The sequence below is a fragment of the Chelonoidis abingdonii genome, chromosome 8 (genome assembly GCF_003597395.2).
Source record: "Chelonoidis abingdonii isolate Lonesome George chromosome 8, CheloAbing_2.0, whole genome shotgun sequence".
Classification (NCBI taxonomy): Eukaryota; Metazoa; Chordata; order Testudines; family Testudinidae; genus Chelonoidis; species Chelonoidis abingdonii.
The window spans coordinates 85,121,307-85,142,472 of record NC_133776.1 but is presented as its reverse complement, the minus strand read 5'-3'; the positions used below and the strand labels follow the sequence as shown (position 1 = coordinate 85,142,472).

The following is a 21,166-nucleotide window of genomic DNA, read 5'->3' as shown; positions in this document are numbered from 1 at the left end:
ATTGTATAATTGGTAGTGAATGTTTTAAGACCGAGTTCCCCTTGTCATTTTAACTCCTCTTGTTCATATCCTTGTAACTTTCGCAGACATATTCCTTTGGGCCTCAATTTCCCATGCTGTCAGCTCAAAGTTAATTTTTTTTTTTTTAAGTTGGAGCTGAATTTGTTCATTTGTTTTGAAAGTTAAGGGAGCTGGCCCAAAAGATGAGTATATAATCCCATATAATCCAGTAGAAATGTTTGCACCCTCAAACTCAAGAATGGCTCAAGTGAGGAACTCAAAGTTCTTCTTCGAGTGATTGCTCATATCCATTCCAGTAGGTGTACGCGCCGCACGTGCACGTTCGTCAGAAGACTTTTACCCTAGCAACTCCAGCGGGCCGGCAGGTAGCCCCCTAGAGTGGCGCCGCCATGGCGGGTAACATATACCCCTCCCGGCCCGCCCGCTCCTCAGTTCCTTCTTACCGCCGTGTCGGTCGTTGGAACTGTGGAGCGCGGCATAGCTGTCCTCCACATCCCTAGCTTCTCTTCGTTCATTGTTCTAGTTCTAGTTTTAGTTTTAATTACAGTTCACTTAGTATAGTATAGTTGTAGTTTATAGTTCTAGTGTATATAGTTAGTGGGTTCGGGGCGCTAGCCCTCTCCCGCGCCGGGCTCATTCCTGGTTCGCCGGGGTTCAAACCGTGCTTGGCCTGTAAAAAGCCGATGCCCACCAGCAATCCCCATGACACCTGCTTGAAGTGCCTGGGGGAATCGCACATCTCCGAGAAGTGCCGCATTTGCAAGGTCTTCAGACCGAGGACCAAGAAGGAGCGAGACCAGCGCCTCAAGACGCTCCTGATGGAAGCGGCACTTAACCCTGTGTCCTCGGCACCGAGTGCCGCTTCGTCTCCGGGACCGGATCTCTCCGGTGCCGCAAAAACACCACGGCACCGCCTTTCTCCGGCACCGGCTCACGGGAAGAGGCCCTCGACGTCCTCTACCCCAGCTAAACAGCCCCAAAAGGAGCACCCGGCGCCGACGCCGGCTGTGTTGGCCATGCCAGGGACTTCGTCGACTCCGGGCCTGGCGGGTCCGTCGAGTCCGATCCCTCCCAGCTTCCCGCCAAGATCTGGGGTAGAGCTGATGGTCCCGTCCACACCCGAGACCTTCTCATCGGCCAGGGATCTCATCACCTTAACGGAGCCTGTGCTGCCCCAACCCCCGGCACCGCCGGTGCGGGTTCTACAATCAAAGGGCAAGTGCCGTCCCTGGACTCTCCAGCTCGGCACCGGTCAAGATCCCGGCACCGATCTCGATCTCGAGGGAGGTCTCGCTCACGGCGCCGCTCGCAGTCCCGGCACCACTCTCCACGACGGCACCGGTCGTACTCGTGGCGCAGATCGTCTTTGCACTGGTCCTGATACTCCCAGCACCGTTCTGGCTCCAGCCACCGTTACCGGCACCAGGACTCGAGGAGTCATTCCCGCCATCGACGGTCCAGATCCCGGTCGACCTCCTGGCACCGAGCTGGTGGCAGGTCCCGGTCTCGATCGCGGCGCCGGTATGTCTCACGGCACCGATCTCCGGCACCGAGGAGGTCTTCGCCGTCTGCAACGCGGGACCCGTACCACTCCCGCTCGGCTCCACCATGACTCTCTCGCCAAGGCTCTGTCTCTTTGCGGGCAGACAGTGTGTACCTAGAAGCTGAAAGACCCGCTGCCCTCTTTTCCGAGGGTCAGCAGGAGCATGGTCCGCAGCAGTGGGGCTTCTGGACCCCCTGGGCGTATCATCAAGCCCAGGGCTCTCAGCAAATTCCCCCACGATCGTCTGTCTCAGAGCACAGGGCTCCGGAGCCTACTTCTTCATGCCCTCCTCCATCCCCTACGGAAGAGCGGTCGTCCCATCCTCCGGATGCTGAGCTCCCGCAAGAGTCAGAAGCAGTGCTCCAGTCAGAGCCGCCACCAGACCCACTCCTGCCAGGTCTCTCCTCGTCATCCTCCCCAGATGAGGCGATGGCGGGGACGACATCCACCAGTCCCCCCCCACTGGACCTCAGGGCACACCAGGATCTCCTCAGGCGCGTGGCGCAAAATATGAACATCCAGGCTGAGGAAGTCTCCGAGATCGAGGACCCGGTCGTGAGCATACTCTCGGCGGACGCGCCCACTTCGTGTCGCCCTGCCCTTCATAAGGACCATCCAAGCCAATGCCACCACCATCTGGCAGTCACCGGCTTCCGTTCCCCCCGCTGCTCGGGTGTGGAGCGTAAATACATGGTCCCTTCGAAGGGCTATGAGTACTTATATGTCCACCGCCCCCGTGTTCCCTCGTCGTTCAATCTGTGAATGAGAGGGAACGCCATGGACAACAAGCTCCGGCCCCCAGTCTAAGGAGGCGAGACGTATGGACCTGCTTGGCCGCAAGGTCTATTCCGCAGGAGCCCTGCAGCTGCGGGTCTCCAACCAGCAAGCTCTGCTCAGCCGCTACTCGTACAACACCTGGGCGGCGGCTGATAAATTTAAGGAGCTCCTCCCACAAGACGCTCGTCAGGAGTTTCGCCGCTCTCCTTGACGAGGGGAAAAAGGTCGCACGCACTTCCCTACAGGCGGCTTTGGACGCAGCAGACTCGGCCGCCAGAACTCTGGCCTCCGGAGTCACTATGCGCCGCATCTCGTGGCTTCAGGTCTCTGGCCTTCCTCCGGAACTCCAATATACCATCCAGGACCTTCCGTTTGAGGGCCAGGGCCTGTTTTTCGGACAAGACTGACCCTCGGCTGCAAAGCCTCAAAGATAATAGGGTCATTATGCGTGCCCTAGGGATGCATACGCCGGTTACCCAGCGTAGACCATTCAGGCCTCAGCAGCAGCACAGGCCTTACCCCCAACCCAGGCAAAGGCAGGACTTTGCCAGGCGGCGAAATAGAAACGGCAGGCGCAGACAATCGGGTAACCAGGGGGCCAGAGCCAAGGTCCCTCCAAGCCTTCCTCCGGGCCGAAGCCCTCGTTTTGAAGGTGCGCCCGAGGGCGCTGTACCAGTTCCTTCCACGGATCCATCTCCTCCCTTCTCCAACCGTCTTTCGTTCTTCCTCCCGGCGTGGTGCCAGCTTACTTCAGACCGCTGGGTCCTCCGCACGCTGCGGCTTGGATACCACCTACAGTTTGCTTCGTACCCGCCCTCCCGCCCCCTCCCTCGTCCCTCTTCAGGGACCCCTCTCACGAGCAGATCCTCCTCCAGGAGGTGCGAACGCTCCTCGACAAAGGGGCCATAGAGGAGGTTCCAGAGAACGAGAAGGGCAAGGGTTTTACTCCCGTTACTTTCTGATCCCAAAGGCCAAGGGAGGTCTCAGACCCATCCTCGACCTACGAGAGCTCAACAAATACCTGGTCAAGTTGAAGTTCCGCATGGTTCCTTGGGGACCATTATTCCATCCCTGGATCCCGGAGACTGGTACGCCGCCCTCGACATGCAGGACGCTTATTTCCATATAGCCATCTTCCCGCCCCATCGGAGGTTCCTTCGCTTCGTTGTCGGCGGCCGGCACTATCAATTCACGGTCCTCCCGTTCGGCCTCTCGACGGCCCCGAGAGTGTTTACCAAATGCATGGCCGTAGTCGTCGCCTTTCTTCGTCGCAGTCGTGCATGTGTTCCCTACCTCGACGACTGGCTTATCCGGGGACCCTCAGAGGACCGAGTCCTCGCGCACGTCCGCATGGTCAGCCGCCTTTTCTCGAGTCTAGGCCTGATGCTCAACGCCGAGAAGTCCACTCTATCCCCTACTCAGAGGATAGAGTTTATCGGCGCAGTTCTAGACTCCACCATAGCCAGGGCCGTTCTTCCCTTGTCGCGGTTCCAGGCTTTGACAGCCATCATCCACAGGCTGCAGGCAGCACCTCTAACCTCCATACGTACTTGCCTGACACTCTTGGGCCACATGGCGGCCTGCACATTCGTTACGGCGCATGCTCGACTCCGCCTCGGCCCTCCAGTCCTGGCTCATCCCTCAGCTCCGTCCGGCCAGGCGTCCGTTAGATACAGTAATCACGATTCCCCAGGACGTCGTCCTCTCTCCTCCAGTGGTGGCTGGATCAGTCCGTCGTGTGTGCAGGGCTTCCGTTCCATCCGCCCCAGCCCTCGCTGTCCCTGACGACGGACGCGTCGGACTTGGGATGGGGAGCTCACCTAGGTACCCCTGCGGACCCAGGGTCGCTGGTCTCCTCCCGAACTCGCCCTCCATATCAACGTGCGAGAATTGAGGGCGGTCCGCCTTGCTTGTCAAGCGTTCCATCGGCAGATCCAGGGCCGCTGTGTTTCGGTTTTTATCGACAACACAACGGCGGTATACTATGTGAACAAGCAGGGCGGAACGAGATCTCCTCTTCTTTGTCGGGAGGCCATGACGTTGTGGGACTTTTGCATAGCCCACTCGGTTCACCTAGTCGCTTCCTTTCTCCCGGGGCTCGGAATACCCTGGCGGATCGTCTCAGCCGGTCCTTTTGCTCCCACGAGTGGTCCCTTCGCCCGGACGTCGCCCTTGCGCTCTTCCGAAGGTGGGGGCATCCCCATATGGACCTCTTTGCATCCCGCAGGAACAGGAAGTGCCCGATGTTTTTGCTCTTTCCAAGGTCGCGAGCCGGGCTCGGTGGCAGACGCCTTTCTGATTCCGTGGGTGACGCACCTCTTCTATGCGTTCCCTCCGTTCCCGTTGATCCCCAAGGTCCTTCTGAAGGTGCGCAGGGACAGGGCCCGCTTGATTCTGATCGCTCCGGCATGGCCCCGGCAGCATTGGTTCTCTCTGCTGCTGGAACCTGTCGGTAGCGGACCCTGTTCCCCTGCCCCTTTACCTGGATCTGATCACGCAGGACCACGGCCGGCTTTGTCACCCGGACCTTCAGTCGCTGCACCTCTCAGCGTGGCTCCTGCGTGGCTGACTAGGTCCGAGTTGCATTGCTCTTCCCAGTGAGGCAGGTGCTTCTGGGAAGTAGGAAGCCGTCTACGAGGCGACATACGTAGCCAAATGGAAACGTTTTACGTGCTGGTGCGCGGAGAGGCGCTTCCACCCCACCGATGTTTCCATCCCAATCGTCCTCGATTACCTTTGGTCGCTCAAGCAGCAAGGCCTGGCGGTATCCTCTCTCCGGTTCACTTAGCGGCTATCTCCACCTTCCACCCGGGGAGCGATGGCCGCTCTGTCTTCTCACACCCGATGGTGACTAGATTCCTTAAAGGGCTGGAGCGTCTTTACCCCCAGGTCCGCCACCCAGCCCCCTCTTTGGGATCTCAACCTGGTGTTGTCCCGTCTTATGTCCCCCCGTTTGAGCCGCTGGCTACGTGTTCCCTCCTCTACTTGTCCTGGAAGACAGCATTCCTGGTGGCCATCACTTCTGCTAGGCGCGTGTCAGAGCTGCGCGCCCTCGTGGTGGAGCCCCCGTATACGGTGTTCCATCGGGACAAAGTACAACTGAGGCCGCACCCGCCTTTCTCCCCAAAGTTGTCTCGGCCTTTCATGTCAACCAGGACATATTCCTACCCGTATTCTTTCCGAAACCTCATTCGTCTCGCAGGGAGCAGCAGTTACACTCCTTAGACGTGCGTAGGGCGCTCGCCTTTTATATAGAGCGACCAAACCGTTCCGTAAATCCACCCAGCTCTTTGTCGCCGTAGCTGAGCGAGTTAAGGGGTTGCCAGTCTCCTCGCAGAGGATCTCCTCGTGGGTGACGTCCTGTATACGGGCCTGTTACGACCTGGCCCGGTCTCCCTTCGGGCCATGTAACTGCGCACTCTACTAGAGCCCAGCATCATCGACGGCGTTCCTTGCGCGAGTACCCGTCCAGGAAATCTGCAGGGCAGCGACCTGGTCCTCCGTGCACACCTTTGCTTCCCATTATGCCCTGGTCCAGCAGTCCAGGGATGATGCATATATTACCCGCCATGGCGGCGTCACTCTAGGGGGCGACCTGCCGGCCCGCTGGAGTTGCTAGGGTAAAAGTCTTCCGACGAACGTGCACGCGCAGCGCGTACACCTACTGGAATGGATATGAGCAACACATCTTGAAGAACAACAGTTACAAAGGTGAGTAACCGTGTTTTATTTTTTAGTCCTCTCTAAAAAAGGAAAAGTGAACCACGTTTCAGGGAAGCTAGTTCAGTAGCTTTAAAGCGATACATGTTTAAAGGTGGAGTGTAATGTGCCTGTGTGTGTGTAAAACATTTCCATTTTCACAGGGTCCCAAAGGTAGCGTTACTTGGAAGGTGGGGTGCATGCCGAATCGCTTTAGCTTTAGGTTGCCTGTACCTGCTTATGGCTTTAAAGCTAAAAGTGGCTCAGCCCTTAAGACGGCCAATCATGTGGAGCTGCCTTAAGCTCTTTGAGCCTGATTCTGATCCCATACCAGTTTTACACTGAGTTTCACAGCTGCAGCTGTGCCACTGTAGCACATCAGTGTAGACCCTCACAATGGCAAAGGGGTAGGGGTTTTCCTGTCGCTGTAGTTAATCCACCTCCCCAAGAAGCAGTAGTTATGTTGATGGAAGAATTCCTCTGTTGACCTTGGGCTGTCTACATCGGAGGCGAGGTCAGAGACACAGCTATGCCGATGTAAGTTTTCAGGGCAGACCTGCCCTGAGGTCCAGAACCCTCAACTCCATCCTGGAGTTGTTGGCTCAGCAGTGCTCCTAAGGCCATTACTGCAGGATGTTGGCAGGAATATTAGCCACAGGCCACTGTTCTCCCTAGAGATTTTTGTATATCAATGGATCCATAGAATGGAAGATCCTCTGGCCATACTTCTTCCTCAAGGCACCTGCAGACAGAGGCCTGGTCTGCATTAGGAATTTACTTTGGGACAGCTACGTCTCTCAGGGTGTGAAAAATCCACACCTCTGAGAGACGTAGTATGTTGACCTAGCCCCTGATGTAGACCAGCTCTAGGTTGATGGAAGAATTCTTCTGTTGACCAGGCTACTGCCTCTCGGGAAGGTGGATTACCTGTGCTGATGGGAGAACCCCTCCCATCCGCGTAGGTAGCGTCTACACTGAGGTGCTACAGAAGTGTAGTTGCGCCACTGCAGTGTTTTAAGTGTAGACATACCCAGAGTCACTGCAGAGTTAATCTGCAAGGAGTGCCGGGGGATATGGAGATTCATATCTTAACCCCTGCACTGTGGACCTTCCAACAGCCCCAGAATTTTGCCTGTGTTACTAAATAAATGCTCAATGTGCGATGTGCCTAAGTTCGTGCTGCTTTGAAAACCTTCATCGTCTGAGTTTCTTGACTTTTGTGTTCTAGCTTTCTCCTCACTGACAGTGCAGTAACACATTTGTTCTTTACTTTATATTGTATTGTATAACTCTGTGGGTGTTTGCATAAACACATTATGGGCTAGATCCTCAGCTAGTGAATTGGCATAAATATATTAAATTAGTTGTTTCTCATCAGTTTCAGTGTAAAATAAATACTCTTGATAAAGGTGACTGTAGTAGATTGCATGAATGTCAGACCTTTCCATATGCACAAGTCCTTTTACAGGGTTTGTCCTATTCTTGGCACTTTGAACCATTTCCACTAGACTCACGAATTTTTTATACACATTGTTGGTTACGTCTTTTTGTATTTGGTACTTCAGTATGGGTCAGATTCTGCCACCCTCACTAGTGTTGAGTAGACCTTTGTGCCTTGAGTGGTCTATTTGATTCCAGTAGACCTACCTAAAATGTAAGTGATGACTGAACATGAGAAAGGGTATCAGAATCTGTCTCCACATTAATAGAAGAGACCATTTATTTTGTGTGTGTGTGGTGTATGTGTGTGTGTATATATATATATATAATTTTTCTTCTTACTCAGATATCAGTGCATGCTTAAAGATGCAGCAAATTAAATTCTCTCTAGATATCAAAGGTCTATATTTATAATTTTTTTAAAGGGACTCTATCAGGTTAAAAATCTTATTTAAAATAATTCCTTACCTATGTCGCTATAAAAGAATCTTATTAATTACAAAAATGAAAATAATTTTTAAAATCTAATTTACTTTTATTTCTGTATCGCATTTGCTTTACTTTTTGCATTTCTCTCAGCTTGAACAATGCCAGTTTTACATCAGGTTAACATCTAACTCTTGAGCACTGACAATTTGCAGATGTGTTTGCAACCCACATCTACAAGATATTTAAGTACCTGTTTCCATTGCAGTGACATTTTAAAAAATGTTAATAGGAACATTTCTATTAAACTTGGATTTTTTTTTTTTACAATCTACATTTTACTCAGATTTGACATAACGGTATCCACTTAGCAACATGTAATTCTTTTGAATAAACAAGTATCAATGTATTTTAAATACAACCCTGTTCATGTGCAAGGAGGCTACAAGGGGTAGTATGTTTGTATTTTTTGTACATCACAAAATCAATTAGTTACACAAATTAAACATTGCAGTCTTGTAAGCAAAACACTGCTGTTTTTCAAATTCTTTATTTGTTTGCAAAAGTCATCTCCCAAAATATAGCAAGAGGAGGGGGAAAGAATCAGATCAGAATCCCAACGTTCTTAAACTAACTCTTTCTCTTTTTCCCTCCCTTCCACTCTCCCTTTTTCTTTCAATTCCTCCAGAATCACATGACCCAGACAGTGATGAGAAGCCTTGCACTGCTGCAGATGCTGCGGTTACATTTTCAGCCTTGACAATAGCTCAGAAGGAAAATCAAGTGTGCCACCGAGTGCTGCCTCCTCTGAATTCAAAGAAGCCCTGTTTGTTGAGCCCTCCTTCTCCTCTGAGACTCACTGATGTACCTGAGCACACTTCAGATGACTCGTCCGCACATGCTATTTCTCTTACATCTTGTGTTACAAAGGGCATGAGCTCCTGGTCTCTGCCAGGCGATTGTGAGAAGGCTCCATTCACAATTATGGAGCCCGGAGGCATGTCAGCTCTGACTGGTGACTGCTTGATGCAGCCAAGCCGGACCTGTCTAGGCTGCTTTATTGAATCAAAGGATGGCATTGATGCAGAGCCGGGAATAAGCTTGAAAGTGGGTGATATAAATAGGGATTATGACACCTGTTCAGTCTCTGATATAGGGATTCACTGCATGAGCACAGGAGAAACCATGAGATATGGGGATCAACTGCTTTCAGACCAGCTTTTAAGCTTCCCTATGCATAAATCGAGGGCAGCAGACAAAAGAGATGCAGAGAAATCTGACAGTGATTCAGAGGACCCCACTCAGAAAAATTATTACGAGGGATTACTATCAGACAAATGCAACGGTGAGGAACCTTTGCTAACAAATCCCAACCAGGAGTGGGGCTATTTCGAATCTTTCATTAGTGAAAGTAAAATAGAGCTGCTTGACCTTTGCTCCAAAAATGAGCTTTCTGTAAACCTGTTTTCTGAGGAAGACGTGGATAATTATATGTTCGATGATGATGATTCAACCTTGGGAAGTGACGTCTGCTCCCTAAAGATTAGATATGAATCTTTCCAAGACAATGTGAGGGAGAAGACCAACGCCCTGCAAGAGGATGCCCAGTTCAACTTCTTTCCCAGCGTGTTTGGCAACTGCACCAAAAGGGACAGCAAGAGCACCCTGAAGAGGGGGACTGGTGGTGGTGCTGACCCTTCCCAATTCAAATCTGAAGAGGGCGTCATTTGGGGGGAGGAAGAGGAGGACGGAGAGGAGGAGGATGGGGAGGAGGAGGAGAAAGCTGCCTTAAATAAAACTTGCAACAGTACAGAGGTGGTGCAGTATATAGGCTCTAAAAGGAGCCACTTCTTGGACTCTGTGAATTCCACAGAGGACTCTGGGGAGTTCAGCGATGACAGCACCTGCACGGAGTCCTCGGATGATGTGCTGCGAGATATAAAGGACTGCAGCAGGTATCTGTCCAGGGAACATTCCAATTCCTTCATCCAGCAGAACTATGGGCTGCGGGCAAAGAGGAAAGTGCGATACAGCGACGATTATTTGTACGATGTGGATTCCATTGAGAGTGAGAAAATTCTGGATAAGAAAGAGTGGCTCCCAGATGGACCCAAAGAGGAAGATGACGATGAATGGTGCCCAAAGAAAAGGCGAAAAATCTCTCGCAAGGAGCCTCCGGTTATCATCAAGTACATCATCATTAACAGATTTAAAGGGGAGAAGCATATGCTGGTGAAGCTCAGTAAAGTCGATGCCAATGAGACAACTGTTACTCTAAGTGAGGAACTGCTCAGCAAATATGAAAAACTGGCCCCACTGAAGGGCTTCTGGCAAGAGAGGCAGCAGAGCCGGATGGATTATCTTAGGTCGTCTCTCTATCACAAACAGAATTTCTATCTTAATGGCTCGGATGTCTCATTCCTCCCTCACCCGAGAAAGCGAAAATGCAAATTAGCAAACAGGCACAGGATTCAAAGAATTAAAGCCATTGAGCAATCAGTAAACAAACTGGGCTCCTGCTCCTCTGATCAGAAGCAGCCTTGCAGCAGTAAAGAGGATGCAGGCCTGAAAGGGATGCAGACATTAGCCATCGCTACCCCCAGCTGTGCAAATGGATTACATTTAAATGACATCTCAGGCATTGCCTCAGTGAAGTACAAATCACAGGAAAGGGAATATAAGGGGACAGAGAGGAAAGTGCTACGCCGAATCAAATTCAAAAGTGAAGCCCGGTTGAAATGCAAGAAAATCAAAGCTGCCACAAATACGGGAGAAATCTCCCCTGCTTTGGAAAATCAGGACACAGCAGCTAGTTTGAAGGATGAAAATATTCCTTGTGCTTCAGACAGCTCCCATATTTCTGAGTGCCATGAGGATAAGGTTGCTAAAAATTCTGCTTTCCTGCCAGCCACCTGCTCTCCAGACAAGCCTCTACCACCCGCTAATATCACCACCAATGTACCCCTGATTCCCGGTGGGTATCTGCAGACATTGTTAGATGCTTCTGATTTGTCCAGTAACACTGGTATCTCATACTTCACCCAACATCCCGCTGAACAGCAGCATTCCCTCCCTAGCATTGTTCAGGCAGAAAAGCAGTTCTCTGCTCTGCAGACAGCCCAGAGTTGTGTGCTGTCCCCACCTTCTGAATCTGAACTGCAGCAGTCACCTGGCCACTTAGAAATTGAGCAGAGCAACTTCAATAGCATGTGGCCAGCAAACAAGGCTGCCAGCAGCAACCATCAGGAATTTGCAAGTGACATGAGGGAGGCTTCTGCATTATCAAATGAGTTTGGTGGCTCGGCAGGACCAGACAACCTCCCAGCCTCTGGATACAGTCAAGTAAATCTGAATAGCAGCAAATTGCTATACCAAAAAAAATATGTGCCGGATAACCAAGTGCAGTCTGATGATTCTTATCAGTCATGTCATTTTAATAATGGAGAGGGGCGCTTTCATTTCCAACGAGGTACACTAAGTACAGATGATGGCAGACTCATTAGTTTTGATTCAGTGGGCTCATTGTCAGTTAGTTCGAGCAATTATAGTTCTTTAAGTCTAAAGTCTTGTGAAAAGGACGGCGAAGATGATATTAATGATGATTTCTTGGCCCACTGCAGTCCCAAGCTAGTGATCCAACAAAGCATAGATGAAATAACCCCTTTGAAAGAGTCTACGGACCTTTTAGACATCTCCAACTTCACACCTGATAAGTTCCGTCAGTCATCGCTTTCGGAAATGTCTCCTCCCGACACCCCCAACCTTTCCCCTCAGATAACCGTATCAGATACCAAATCGCTAGGCAATCTGAAAGGTTTTCAGGAGACCACTCAGACTGTGCTAAGCAATACTGATAAGGTCAAGTGGAACTGTGGGGTTCTCCAGACCCAAGATCAGGCAGATAATGGGTTTACTTTAAATAATCATCAGTTTCAGTTCCATATGTTCAATGATGAAGATTCTGTTAGCCTCCTTGAAAAAAGTCCATGCTTGTCAACATTTAATGAGCCATCTGGTCAAATTAGCACCAATAGCAAAGTGTCAAAATCTAAGAGGAAAAGTTCATCCAGCAAGAATGTAGGTACAAACCAAAGTTCTCCCCAGAAAAACACTAGGAAAAAATCTCCTAAAACTAACAAAGGAACTGATAAACAACAAAATAAGAATTCCAGGCAAACTCCCAAGTCAACAAGGAAAGGGAAAAATGCAGCTGGAGTCAATGGTGAAAAGGCTCAAGCAGTTGGCAGCAGGATAGTCAATCAGTTAAATAATACAGCCTCAACAACAAAGGCACTAGCTGAATGCATTCAGCACCGCAGCCCAATCTCTGTAAAGACAGGGAAACATAATGGACTATCTGGTGAATGGTCACTAAGAAAAGACAATAGTACAGGCTGGTCCGAAACTAGTGTAGCAAACACGAACAATCTCCTTGATGATGATCAAAGGGAATTTGAGGAACCTTCCAATATTTTATCTAACATTGCCTCTGGAATGGCAGATGTTCAGAGATTTATGATGGCCTCAATCGAACCCTTGTGGGAGCCTGTAGGCCATAACAGCGTCCCAGGTATATTCCGGTCGCCTGAATCTAACAGCCTGAAATTGAAAACTCTTAAAATTTTGGCAGGGACATCACAAGAGTCCAAGAAAAAGGGAAATGGTAATTCCCCGGGAACTGCGAAGAATCACAAGTCAAGCAACAAGGGCTCAAGCAAAAATAATGGCAAAGCCACAACTTGTGATCCCAGTCACCCCAACTGTTCAACTGGGTACAATATAGACATTCACTCTCCCTTTTTTGATAAAAGCTATAGTAACCTGAGCACTTTAGGCAATAATGGACCTACCCATAAAAAGCTGTACCGTCATAAATCAAGTTCTAAATCACTGAGGGATGAGAACTGTAAAGTAAAGCGAACAGACCGTGAACAGACCCATAAGGACCCATCTGTGACAGCTTCTTTTGAAAAACTGAGGTAATGCTGCACCAAACTGGCTGGAATGCACCCTTAACTTTCCTACTACCTGCTAAGCCCACTGTTCCTCATTTTTTCCTTCCTGAAAGCAAGAGTTGCATGAAAGAGACATTCCCCTTTTACAATTTTTTTTAAGTGCATGAAAATACTTACTACTTGCAAGCTACCTAAAAGAATGACCCATTTTCTGGCTTGGCTGGGGTTAAAAAACTAACAAGGCTACTCTTTTCTGCTGTTTGGCTTCTTCAGTTTTTAATTACTTATTTATTGAAAAAAACAAAACAATTACATGCTCTTTTTAATGATTTTGAAAAGGAAAGACTTTTTTTTGAACATTTTGTATAAAACAAAACACAAAAAAAGAGGTTATGCATCCAAAAGCCAAGATATCTAACTAAAGGCTCTTTAGTTTGAAAATGAAAACTCATTCATAGTCGAGCTTCATGTGGCAATTTTGAATGCTTTCTAGCCCCCTCTGCTGTTTATATCATAACCTGTATCATAAAGCTTCATCTACTGTATCAGAGTTTAGAGCATATGATCCTGTTGTGGTGACTCCACACAAGCTAACTAAGATGGCATAAAATGTTTGATTTTTCTGCAGGGAATCAGACTACATTCTTCTTAAAGCAGAAACAACATTTTTGGTTTTACCTGTGTTTGAAGAAGAGACTCCTTTTTCTAGAAAGGCATTTGATGTTTGATTTTTTTTGTTTTTTGTTTGTTTCTTTCAAAATATGCCTTGTGGTATGTTGAAATGTAAGTGCTGAAATGAAGAGTTTGAAATTGTGGGAATTTATTCTTTGAAAGCAAACCTAATCTGGTATTCTCTGTGAAAGACTTTTAAAAGTCATACTGCTGTACAGTAGTTTATGCACTATTACACACAACAACAACAAAAATTGTGCCAAACTATGAACAAGTGACTGTATTGTACATATTTTTACTTCTCTATCAACATTGGGTTGTGAGTGTTTTCTGGAACTATGCCTTTTGATTTACTATAAACATTCCAGTGATTATGTATTAACCACCCCCTTTGAAAGCACCTGTAACTCACAGTGAAAATGATGTTGTTCACTTATACAACTTACCAAAAGTTTTATGGACATAACTAAAAGTGTGCCAAATTTACTTACCTCATTTCATGGATTTGCCCTGTGGTTTAAAGCTCACAAAAAAAAAAAAAAAAAAAAAAAAAAAAAACTTTGAAGCTGGGAAATGTTAATGTTCTTTCTTTAGAAACATGAGCAAAAAAACCATAATGATGAAATTTTGAGTTTCATTATAGCAGAAAGTTGAAATGTTGGAGGAATTCAGAAAATCGCCCAAGGTAAGTTTGACAGGGACTCAAGTGTCTGCATTTAGAGACTACAGAACAGCTGCTTTTCAAGTGTCTGTTTTCTTAAAGCAAAACCTGTAGCTGAAGATCATTTAAAGTTCAAAGTTATATTGCTGATACTTTGTATCTCAGTTTTATATATTTTATAATAACCTGGGATAAATTCTAAAATAGTTATAAAATTAGAACTACTACATTTCATACGTTTATTGCTATTTACTTTTATTTGAGAAGTTTCTTAAATATTTTTACGCTGATCCTGTCAGAAGTGCTCTCATTTCACAGCTTTGCTGTTTTCTAAGTGGTTAACTTTGCAATGCCAATATTGTTTGAAATTTTAAAATGAAAGCAATTTTCAGTACAACAGTTTTTTTTCTTTGACTCGGTACATAATAAAAGAGAAAACGGAAATATTTGTGATCTCACCAAATCGAGGCCAGATCACACACAACTGGACCCTATTAAGACAGTGAGAAGTATTGAATTGTAAAAGGATTTTCAGAAGGCCTTATTGGTACCCCACCATGCCCTCACCCTCAAGAGAAGAAAACAAAACAAAAATTCACTTATTTTCCTTGTGCAACTGAGAGCCTGTGCATTTTGCTGCTGATTTATTATGAAACCTTGATATGCAAAAGACCTGCTAACTGGGGAGCTAATGAGAGCAGAGGAAAGTAAGGTTAGGTCACATATTTATGCAATAGAAAATTATGGGTACAAGGAGAAGGGCCTTACTAGCAATCTAATAGGAGATCACTTCCTCAACATATTCCTGAGTATTGAGGCGGCATTTCAAAGTAGATAGGGATAGACTTTGTGTTTGCTGTACACGGAAGTGGTTTTGATCTAGTCAGATTTTTTTCTGTAATATTCATGGCAGAGTTGGAGGTGGCTATACATTTTGATATTAAATTATTCCCCACTTTATTAGTATTGAAAATTAGAGATGGGACTGAGTTGCAAACTTCTGACCTGGATCCAAACTCTCTTAGCATTTGGGGTTGTTCAGATACTGGGGGTTTAATTTAGCCTCATCTCTTTAATAACTCGTTATTTTACTTAACTACTAATCTGCTTTGTAATTACTCTGAAAGTATCATATTAGTTGATTTGTCCTGAAAAATAACATTATAGTTCTGCCTGGAGTGAGTGACTCTGGATCAGATTATGGTAGCTCTGCAATCTCATACTAACTGTTGATTAATGGGACCCAAGCCAGAGTGCAGCATCCCACAGAAAATCCAGCAAATTGGGACTGAGGTCGAAGGGACCCCAGAACTGCTAAAGCAAAAGCTCTACAGCTCTCTCTGCTGGGCCCCACCTTTAGGTGCACGGCTTTGCTTAAGCCATGTTTCTATGGCTTGGCTCCCCTTGTGGCTACATAGTAGCGACCTGGAAAGGAACTCAGAGCTGTGTTAAACAGTATTAATTCCTGCTTGGATGTCTACTGTGGCAGAAAATGGAGTCACAGAGCACAGCCAGTCCCCTGCCCTTCTCCACATCCACAGGGCCCCGGTGATGTGTGGGAAGAGGCAGCACTCTTTCTCTCAATCAGTGTTACAGGTAGAGACATTCACATGCAAAGGGTCCTGTCCACATCTGGATCCCAAAGAGACAGCCCAGGCATATGTAATTACAAAGTCTCTGTTGTATTTTGTATTTATGTGGTAATCAGAGATTAAATGCTCTATAAAATAAGGGTTGCTAACTAAGATTTGTCAGAGCTGTTTCCCGTTCTGCACATGGTGGGTGGGAGGGGTAGGAACCTGCGATCACTGATATTTTGGATGTTTAGGCTGCTGCTCCTATGGAGCCAGGTCAGGCCCAGTTCTAGAAAATGGCAGTTTCCTGCTCTTTGACTCAGACCTGTCATTTTGAAAGCACATTTCTGTTGGTCTTCATTGTGTTACATGTGTTTAACATACAATTATGTGACTCATAATAAGGTACATTGTACTGAAACATACAGCAATATTTATGGATTTGAGAAATGTGCAATAGGACATGAATACAGTACATAAAACATATCAATTATTGTACTGTATCTTGCAAACTCCATTAATACTCAATTACCATACATTTCAGTACAATATTAATTGCAGATTCCATCTCCCTTAACTCACTCTCTTAGCCTTCTGTCTCTCATCTCTCTGGCCTCCTTGACTCTGTCATCCTGGACTGCGCAATCATTCCTTGCCACTGAATGCCGGAAAACAAAAGTCCTTTGGGGTAAAACATTGACCCTGCTCCACCTGTGACTCCACTGTCCCTCTGCTAACAAACCCCTTAACTTGGCTTCCTAAGCCAGAAATCTTGGAATTCTCCCTGAACCAAATTTTTGTCCTCTACCCTTGTTTACCTTTTCTGTGCGCCTGCCTAAAGCTACCTCGAGAACATTTTCATAATCTCTTTATCTTGTTCCTTGTCAAAAACTTCATTCCTGCCTTCACCATTTATTATTCTATTATCCTGATTAGCGCACTTCCCTCTTGCATACTCCTACTCTCAAAATTTCTGGAACGTCCAAAATATTGCAGCTAGAGTCTCCTCTCCAGGATCCTGTCACTAACTGGCCTCTTGCCACTTTTTCATCTCTAAGGATTCACTCCACCCTTCCCTCTCTTTATATCCCCTCCCGTCTCCACTCTGCATCCTTTTAGTCGGCCTCCTCAGGATCTTCCACAGTTGCACTATTTCATTTGGTTTGGCTCATCAGTATGGGATGTTCACTACAAGCCACTAAGCCATTCCCTTTTACAGCTTGCCTTGAGGTCCCTTTTTTCAGTGTATCTTGTTTGACTCTTACTATAAATGCATTTTATGATCCTTTCTATGAAGGATGCTATATAAATTGCATAGTATCCTTATTCTCTTACAATGCACTGTACTGCAACTCTGGCAGATTTCAGTTTCGGTGAGTTATAATCATCAGATAAATTAGAATACATACAGGGACAAACAACTCAATTTAAAAGGCCCCACTCCCATTATTAGCCTGGCTTAGACTGGCATAAACTGGGTCAGTTTAATGTGGCCCAATTTCATTTGCTCTCATTCCAATTCCAAGAATTGAAGTGAGAAAAATCCCTGTACTGGACAGAGTCAAGGTGAGGAGAATGCTGCATTTGCTAATCCTGGTTCTAGCGGGACTGGTGCCTCCTGCATTTATAGGCAAATTCTCCATTTTCTTTTTGTAAATACACTATGAGGAATATTTCTTTTCAAAATAAATGCCCATGACAACGTGATTTTAAATTACAACTCGCAGTGTCCCTAGTTTTGTTAGCGGTACTTGCATATAGAGGTTTTATAAAGACAAAAAGATTAATAATGAACTTGAGTAATCATAAAGCATAAAATTATGTATTCTCCCCCACCCATGCGCCCCCCTTTATCATAGTGTTTCTTGAATAAGGAACCAAAATCATGAATTAGAACCCCGATTCAGCAATGCACTTAACCATGTGAATAGTCCAATTATAGCCAGTGGGGTTACTCCTGTGCTTAAACTTTGGCATGTGCTTTTATATCTTGCTGAATCGGGGCCTGAACAGAGAGGGAAAAAAGTTATGTTGGGATCAGTTGGATGATGCTTGCTTTGTGAAACAATCACCATGGGCGTAACTTTTTTGTTTAAAATGTCAAGTTTACTGCTGTTTTCTGGTATTATAACTCAACCTACCATGAATCAAAATAAAGACATTTTCAGCAGTTTCAGCATTGGCCCCCATTGGATTAGAGTCATCTTTCACTTAGGCCCCAGTCTAGTGAAGCACTTAAGCATGTGCTTAACTTTAAGTACTTGACCAAACATGACAGGTCCCATGGGACTAGTCACAGGCTTCAAACATTCTTATCTGCTTTGCTGGATCAAAGCCTTACAGTGGTGTAAGTCAGAAACTCCATTGAAGTCGTTGTAAATGAGAAGAGAACCAGGTCCATAGACTTCAGTTGGTGCAGGATCAGGCCCTTGGGCTGTACTTTCTCAACTCAGTGCACTGGACTTTTCCTGTGCAGCTTCCAGAAAGTCTAGTGGAAGTTGCATGGCTCAAGCCACTGACATCTTATTTGAGAATGTGCCTCCTTATCTTTTCAGTGTGTAAAGTAATGCAAAAAATAAATAAATAGCATACAATGTCAGTGGTAGAAGCAAGGCTTTTAAAATCTGTTTCTCAGGTAAACAAGTAACACTAATGACAATGGAGTAACAGCCATCTAAGAGAATTTGGATCTATAAAAAGGAGGGTGCCCTCAATCTTACAGGATAGTTGGGTTGCTAGACACGTTTGCTGAGCCTCTGAAGACTTGGTGCAAAAGGAAACAAGAAATAAAATTTGTATTCACTGCTGCCCTTCGATAGAAAAATGTACATTTCAAAAGCACAAAGGGAAGATTTTTAAAAAATAAAATAAAAAAGAAAGATACCAGTTAAACTCCTTTTGTCTTTTACTCCCAGTGGGAAGCAGGGTAAGGAGATGCTCTATTTCACTGCCTGCAGCACTGGCTGTAGACATTTTGACTGCTGCCTACAGAGATTTGAATGTACTGCTCCTTAAGTTAACTTCCATAGAACTAGAGGCACCTCTTTAGTATGTTGCTACTGTTTTATGGTGCTAAAAATAACTTTTATCCCCCTTGAGCATTTCAGAAATAGTAAATGGCCCTTTTTATGAATGTAACATATCCATTTCTGTTTAACATTTTACACTACAATTTTAACATGTTTGGAAATTATTTGCCTTTTTTCTTTTAGAATAAGCTTTATAAATATTCTGTAGAGTCAATTGAAGTATAATTCTTAAGGATCACTCTAAGACGCCTACAAAATCTTGTATATTTTTAAGTGTGCCAATTTGTAAAATATTTTGTAAGTGTATATTTTTCTTAGAAAAGTGCTGTGAAGTGTTTGTATGTGTGAGGTTTCCTTTTTTTTGCACCTCCGGGTGTTAATAAAAGGATGTATACTTAAAAGTTTCTGGTTTTAAAAACCAAAATACAAAGAAAAAAATTAAACTTTTGTTGGGAATTTTGTAATAAAAAGACATGTTGTGAAAGAGTGTAGTGACATTGTGTAAAGGAAACTGGAAAATTTGTGAGCGCTTCGCTGTTTTATAGATCCTCTTGTAAATTATTCTTGTAATATTTTTGGTTTTGTTGTTCTTGTTGCAAAGGTTTTAAATATTTGTGACTGACTCTGTATGGTGAAAATGTCATATTGTTAACTTGCTGAGTTTTGTTATATTGTTTATGGAATAAATAAAAAAATTAAAAATCTCATTTTAAGATCCTGTATGAAAAAAGATATTAAACTCATTTATTGAATATTAGAAATTGTAATAATAGAAATCATTATTGTTAGAAAGAAATGAGTAATGGAGTCTCTTGCGCACTCCTGATTATAACCTTTTGATGGTCAGTTTAACTGGGCTCATGTTAGTCTATGGGCCATAAGGCTCATAGAGCTGTGCTGGGAGGGTTGGGACAAACTGCATAGAGCTGGTTGGGGGAGCAGGGGAATTCATAAAGATTCTGAATTTTTTTTTCAGTTTCTTTGAAATTTGAAAGTCCATCAGAATTGGAAAAGGTTTGTAGTTGGTCTAAAAATAGGGATACATTTTCAAGACCGAAGTCCCCCTCTGCCCGCTTTTCTTTGGACAAGCTCTAGAGATGCAGCACCCACAGAGCCAGGGTCGGCTCCAGCTTTTTTGCCACCCCAAGTGGCGAACCGGAAAAAAAAAAAAAAAGGTAAAGCCAGTCGGCGGCACTTCAGCGGCAGCTCAATCATGCTGCTCCATTCTTCAGTGGCAATTCAGCAGCGGGTCCTTCGCTCCCTCTCTCTTCGATGGCACATCGCTGGCGGCTCAAAGAGGAAGAGGGGGACTGATGGACCCGCCGCCAAATTACTGCCGAAGACCTGGACGTGCTGCCCCTTTCCATTGGCCGCCGCAAGTACCTGCTTTTTTCGCTGGTGCCTGGAGCCAGCCCTGCACAGAGCATTGTGGCTGAGAGCAGGCATAAGACTTGCAGGGGAGTTGGGCAAGCAAAAGATTAGCATGTGCTCCCCCAAGACAATATTTCACGTGCTGTCTGCTGCACAGAGGTGCACTTCTCTATCTGAGCTGTTTAGTGTTCCCAGCCATGCTACCCCCTAGGTAAGGCAGCCGGAGTAGGATTGTGGGGATGCTGGGATGGCTGATGAGACTCAGCCGCTACTTCTCTTTTCCTCACCTGGGACCTATTCCAGCAAAGCATTTGAGCACGTATTAACTTTAAGGATGTGTGTAGGTTCATTGGGACAACTCATTTACTTAAACTTAAGCACATGCCTAAGTGCTTTGTTAGATGAGGGCCTCAATGTTGAATTGGTGTGACTCAGTTGGGAACACCTTGACTTGTAAGTCAGAAGACTGGGAGGTTGTATCCCCTTACTGGCTGCAGCGCAGTGTGAAGTGTTGCACTATTAGAGGTGCTGAAGGAGTATTACACACAGTGCAGCGTCAAGCTCCTCTGACCCCATGGGGAGAGAGGGGTGGAGAAGAGCGGGCTGGGGCCCCTTTTGACTGTGGGCCTGGTGCCAGTGGCACCATTGTAAATCTAGTATTGATTCTGGCCATCTAGTGGGGGTGGAGGGAGCACTGTCCAGGTAAAAATTAAAGATCCCATAGTACTGTGTGAAAAGATGATGTCTTGGTCTATATTCTGCCACTTGTACAAACTGCTTCTCTTTTAAAATCACATTTAATTTCTTTTTATAAATATTTAATTTTGATTGCAATAATTTGGAAAACGTGTTAGCAAATTAGACCTTTTCCACTGCATGTGTGAGCCACAAGAAGGACATGGGTGAGACATTCAGCAGTAATACCAAGTGTCTCTGATACATGTTCATCCTCTGCTGTGTTGTGGGTGGGAGGATGAATGTCCGAGCCTTAGAAGAGC

The 21,166-nt window shown here is 46.0% G+C and overlaps 1 protein-coding gene across 2 annotated transcripts in view; it reads left to right on the top strand.

The window, feature by feature from the left end:
- NEXMIF (neurite extension and migration factor) overlaps window positions 1-19,506 on the top strand; it is a 250,744-nt gene extending 231,238 nt beyond the window's left edge. For both annotated transcript variants that reach the window (XM_075068797.1, XM_075068796.1), the window contains 2 exons: window positions 8,595-12,885; window positions 13,490-19,506. In XM_075068797.1, coding sequence (XP_074924898.1) covers window positions 8,595-12,885; window positions 13,490-13,589 — 4,391 coding nt within the window. In that variant the 3' untranslated portion in view covers window positions 13,590-19,506. The remainder of the gene's footprint in view (window positions 1-8,594; window positions 12,886-13,489) is intronic.
- The last annotated feature ends 1,660 nt before the right edge of the window (window positions 19,507-21,166 follow it).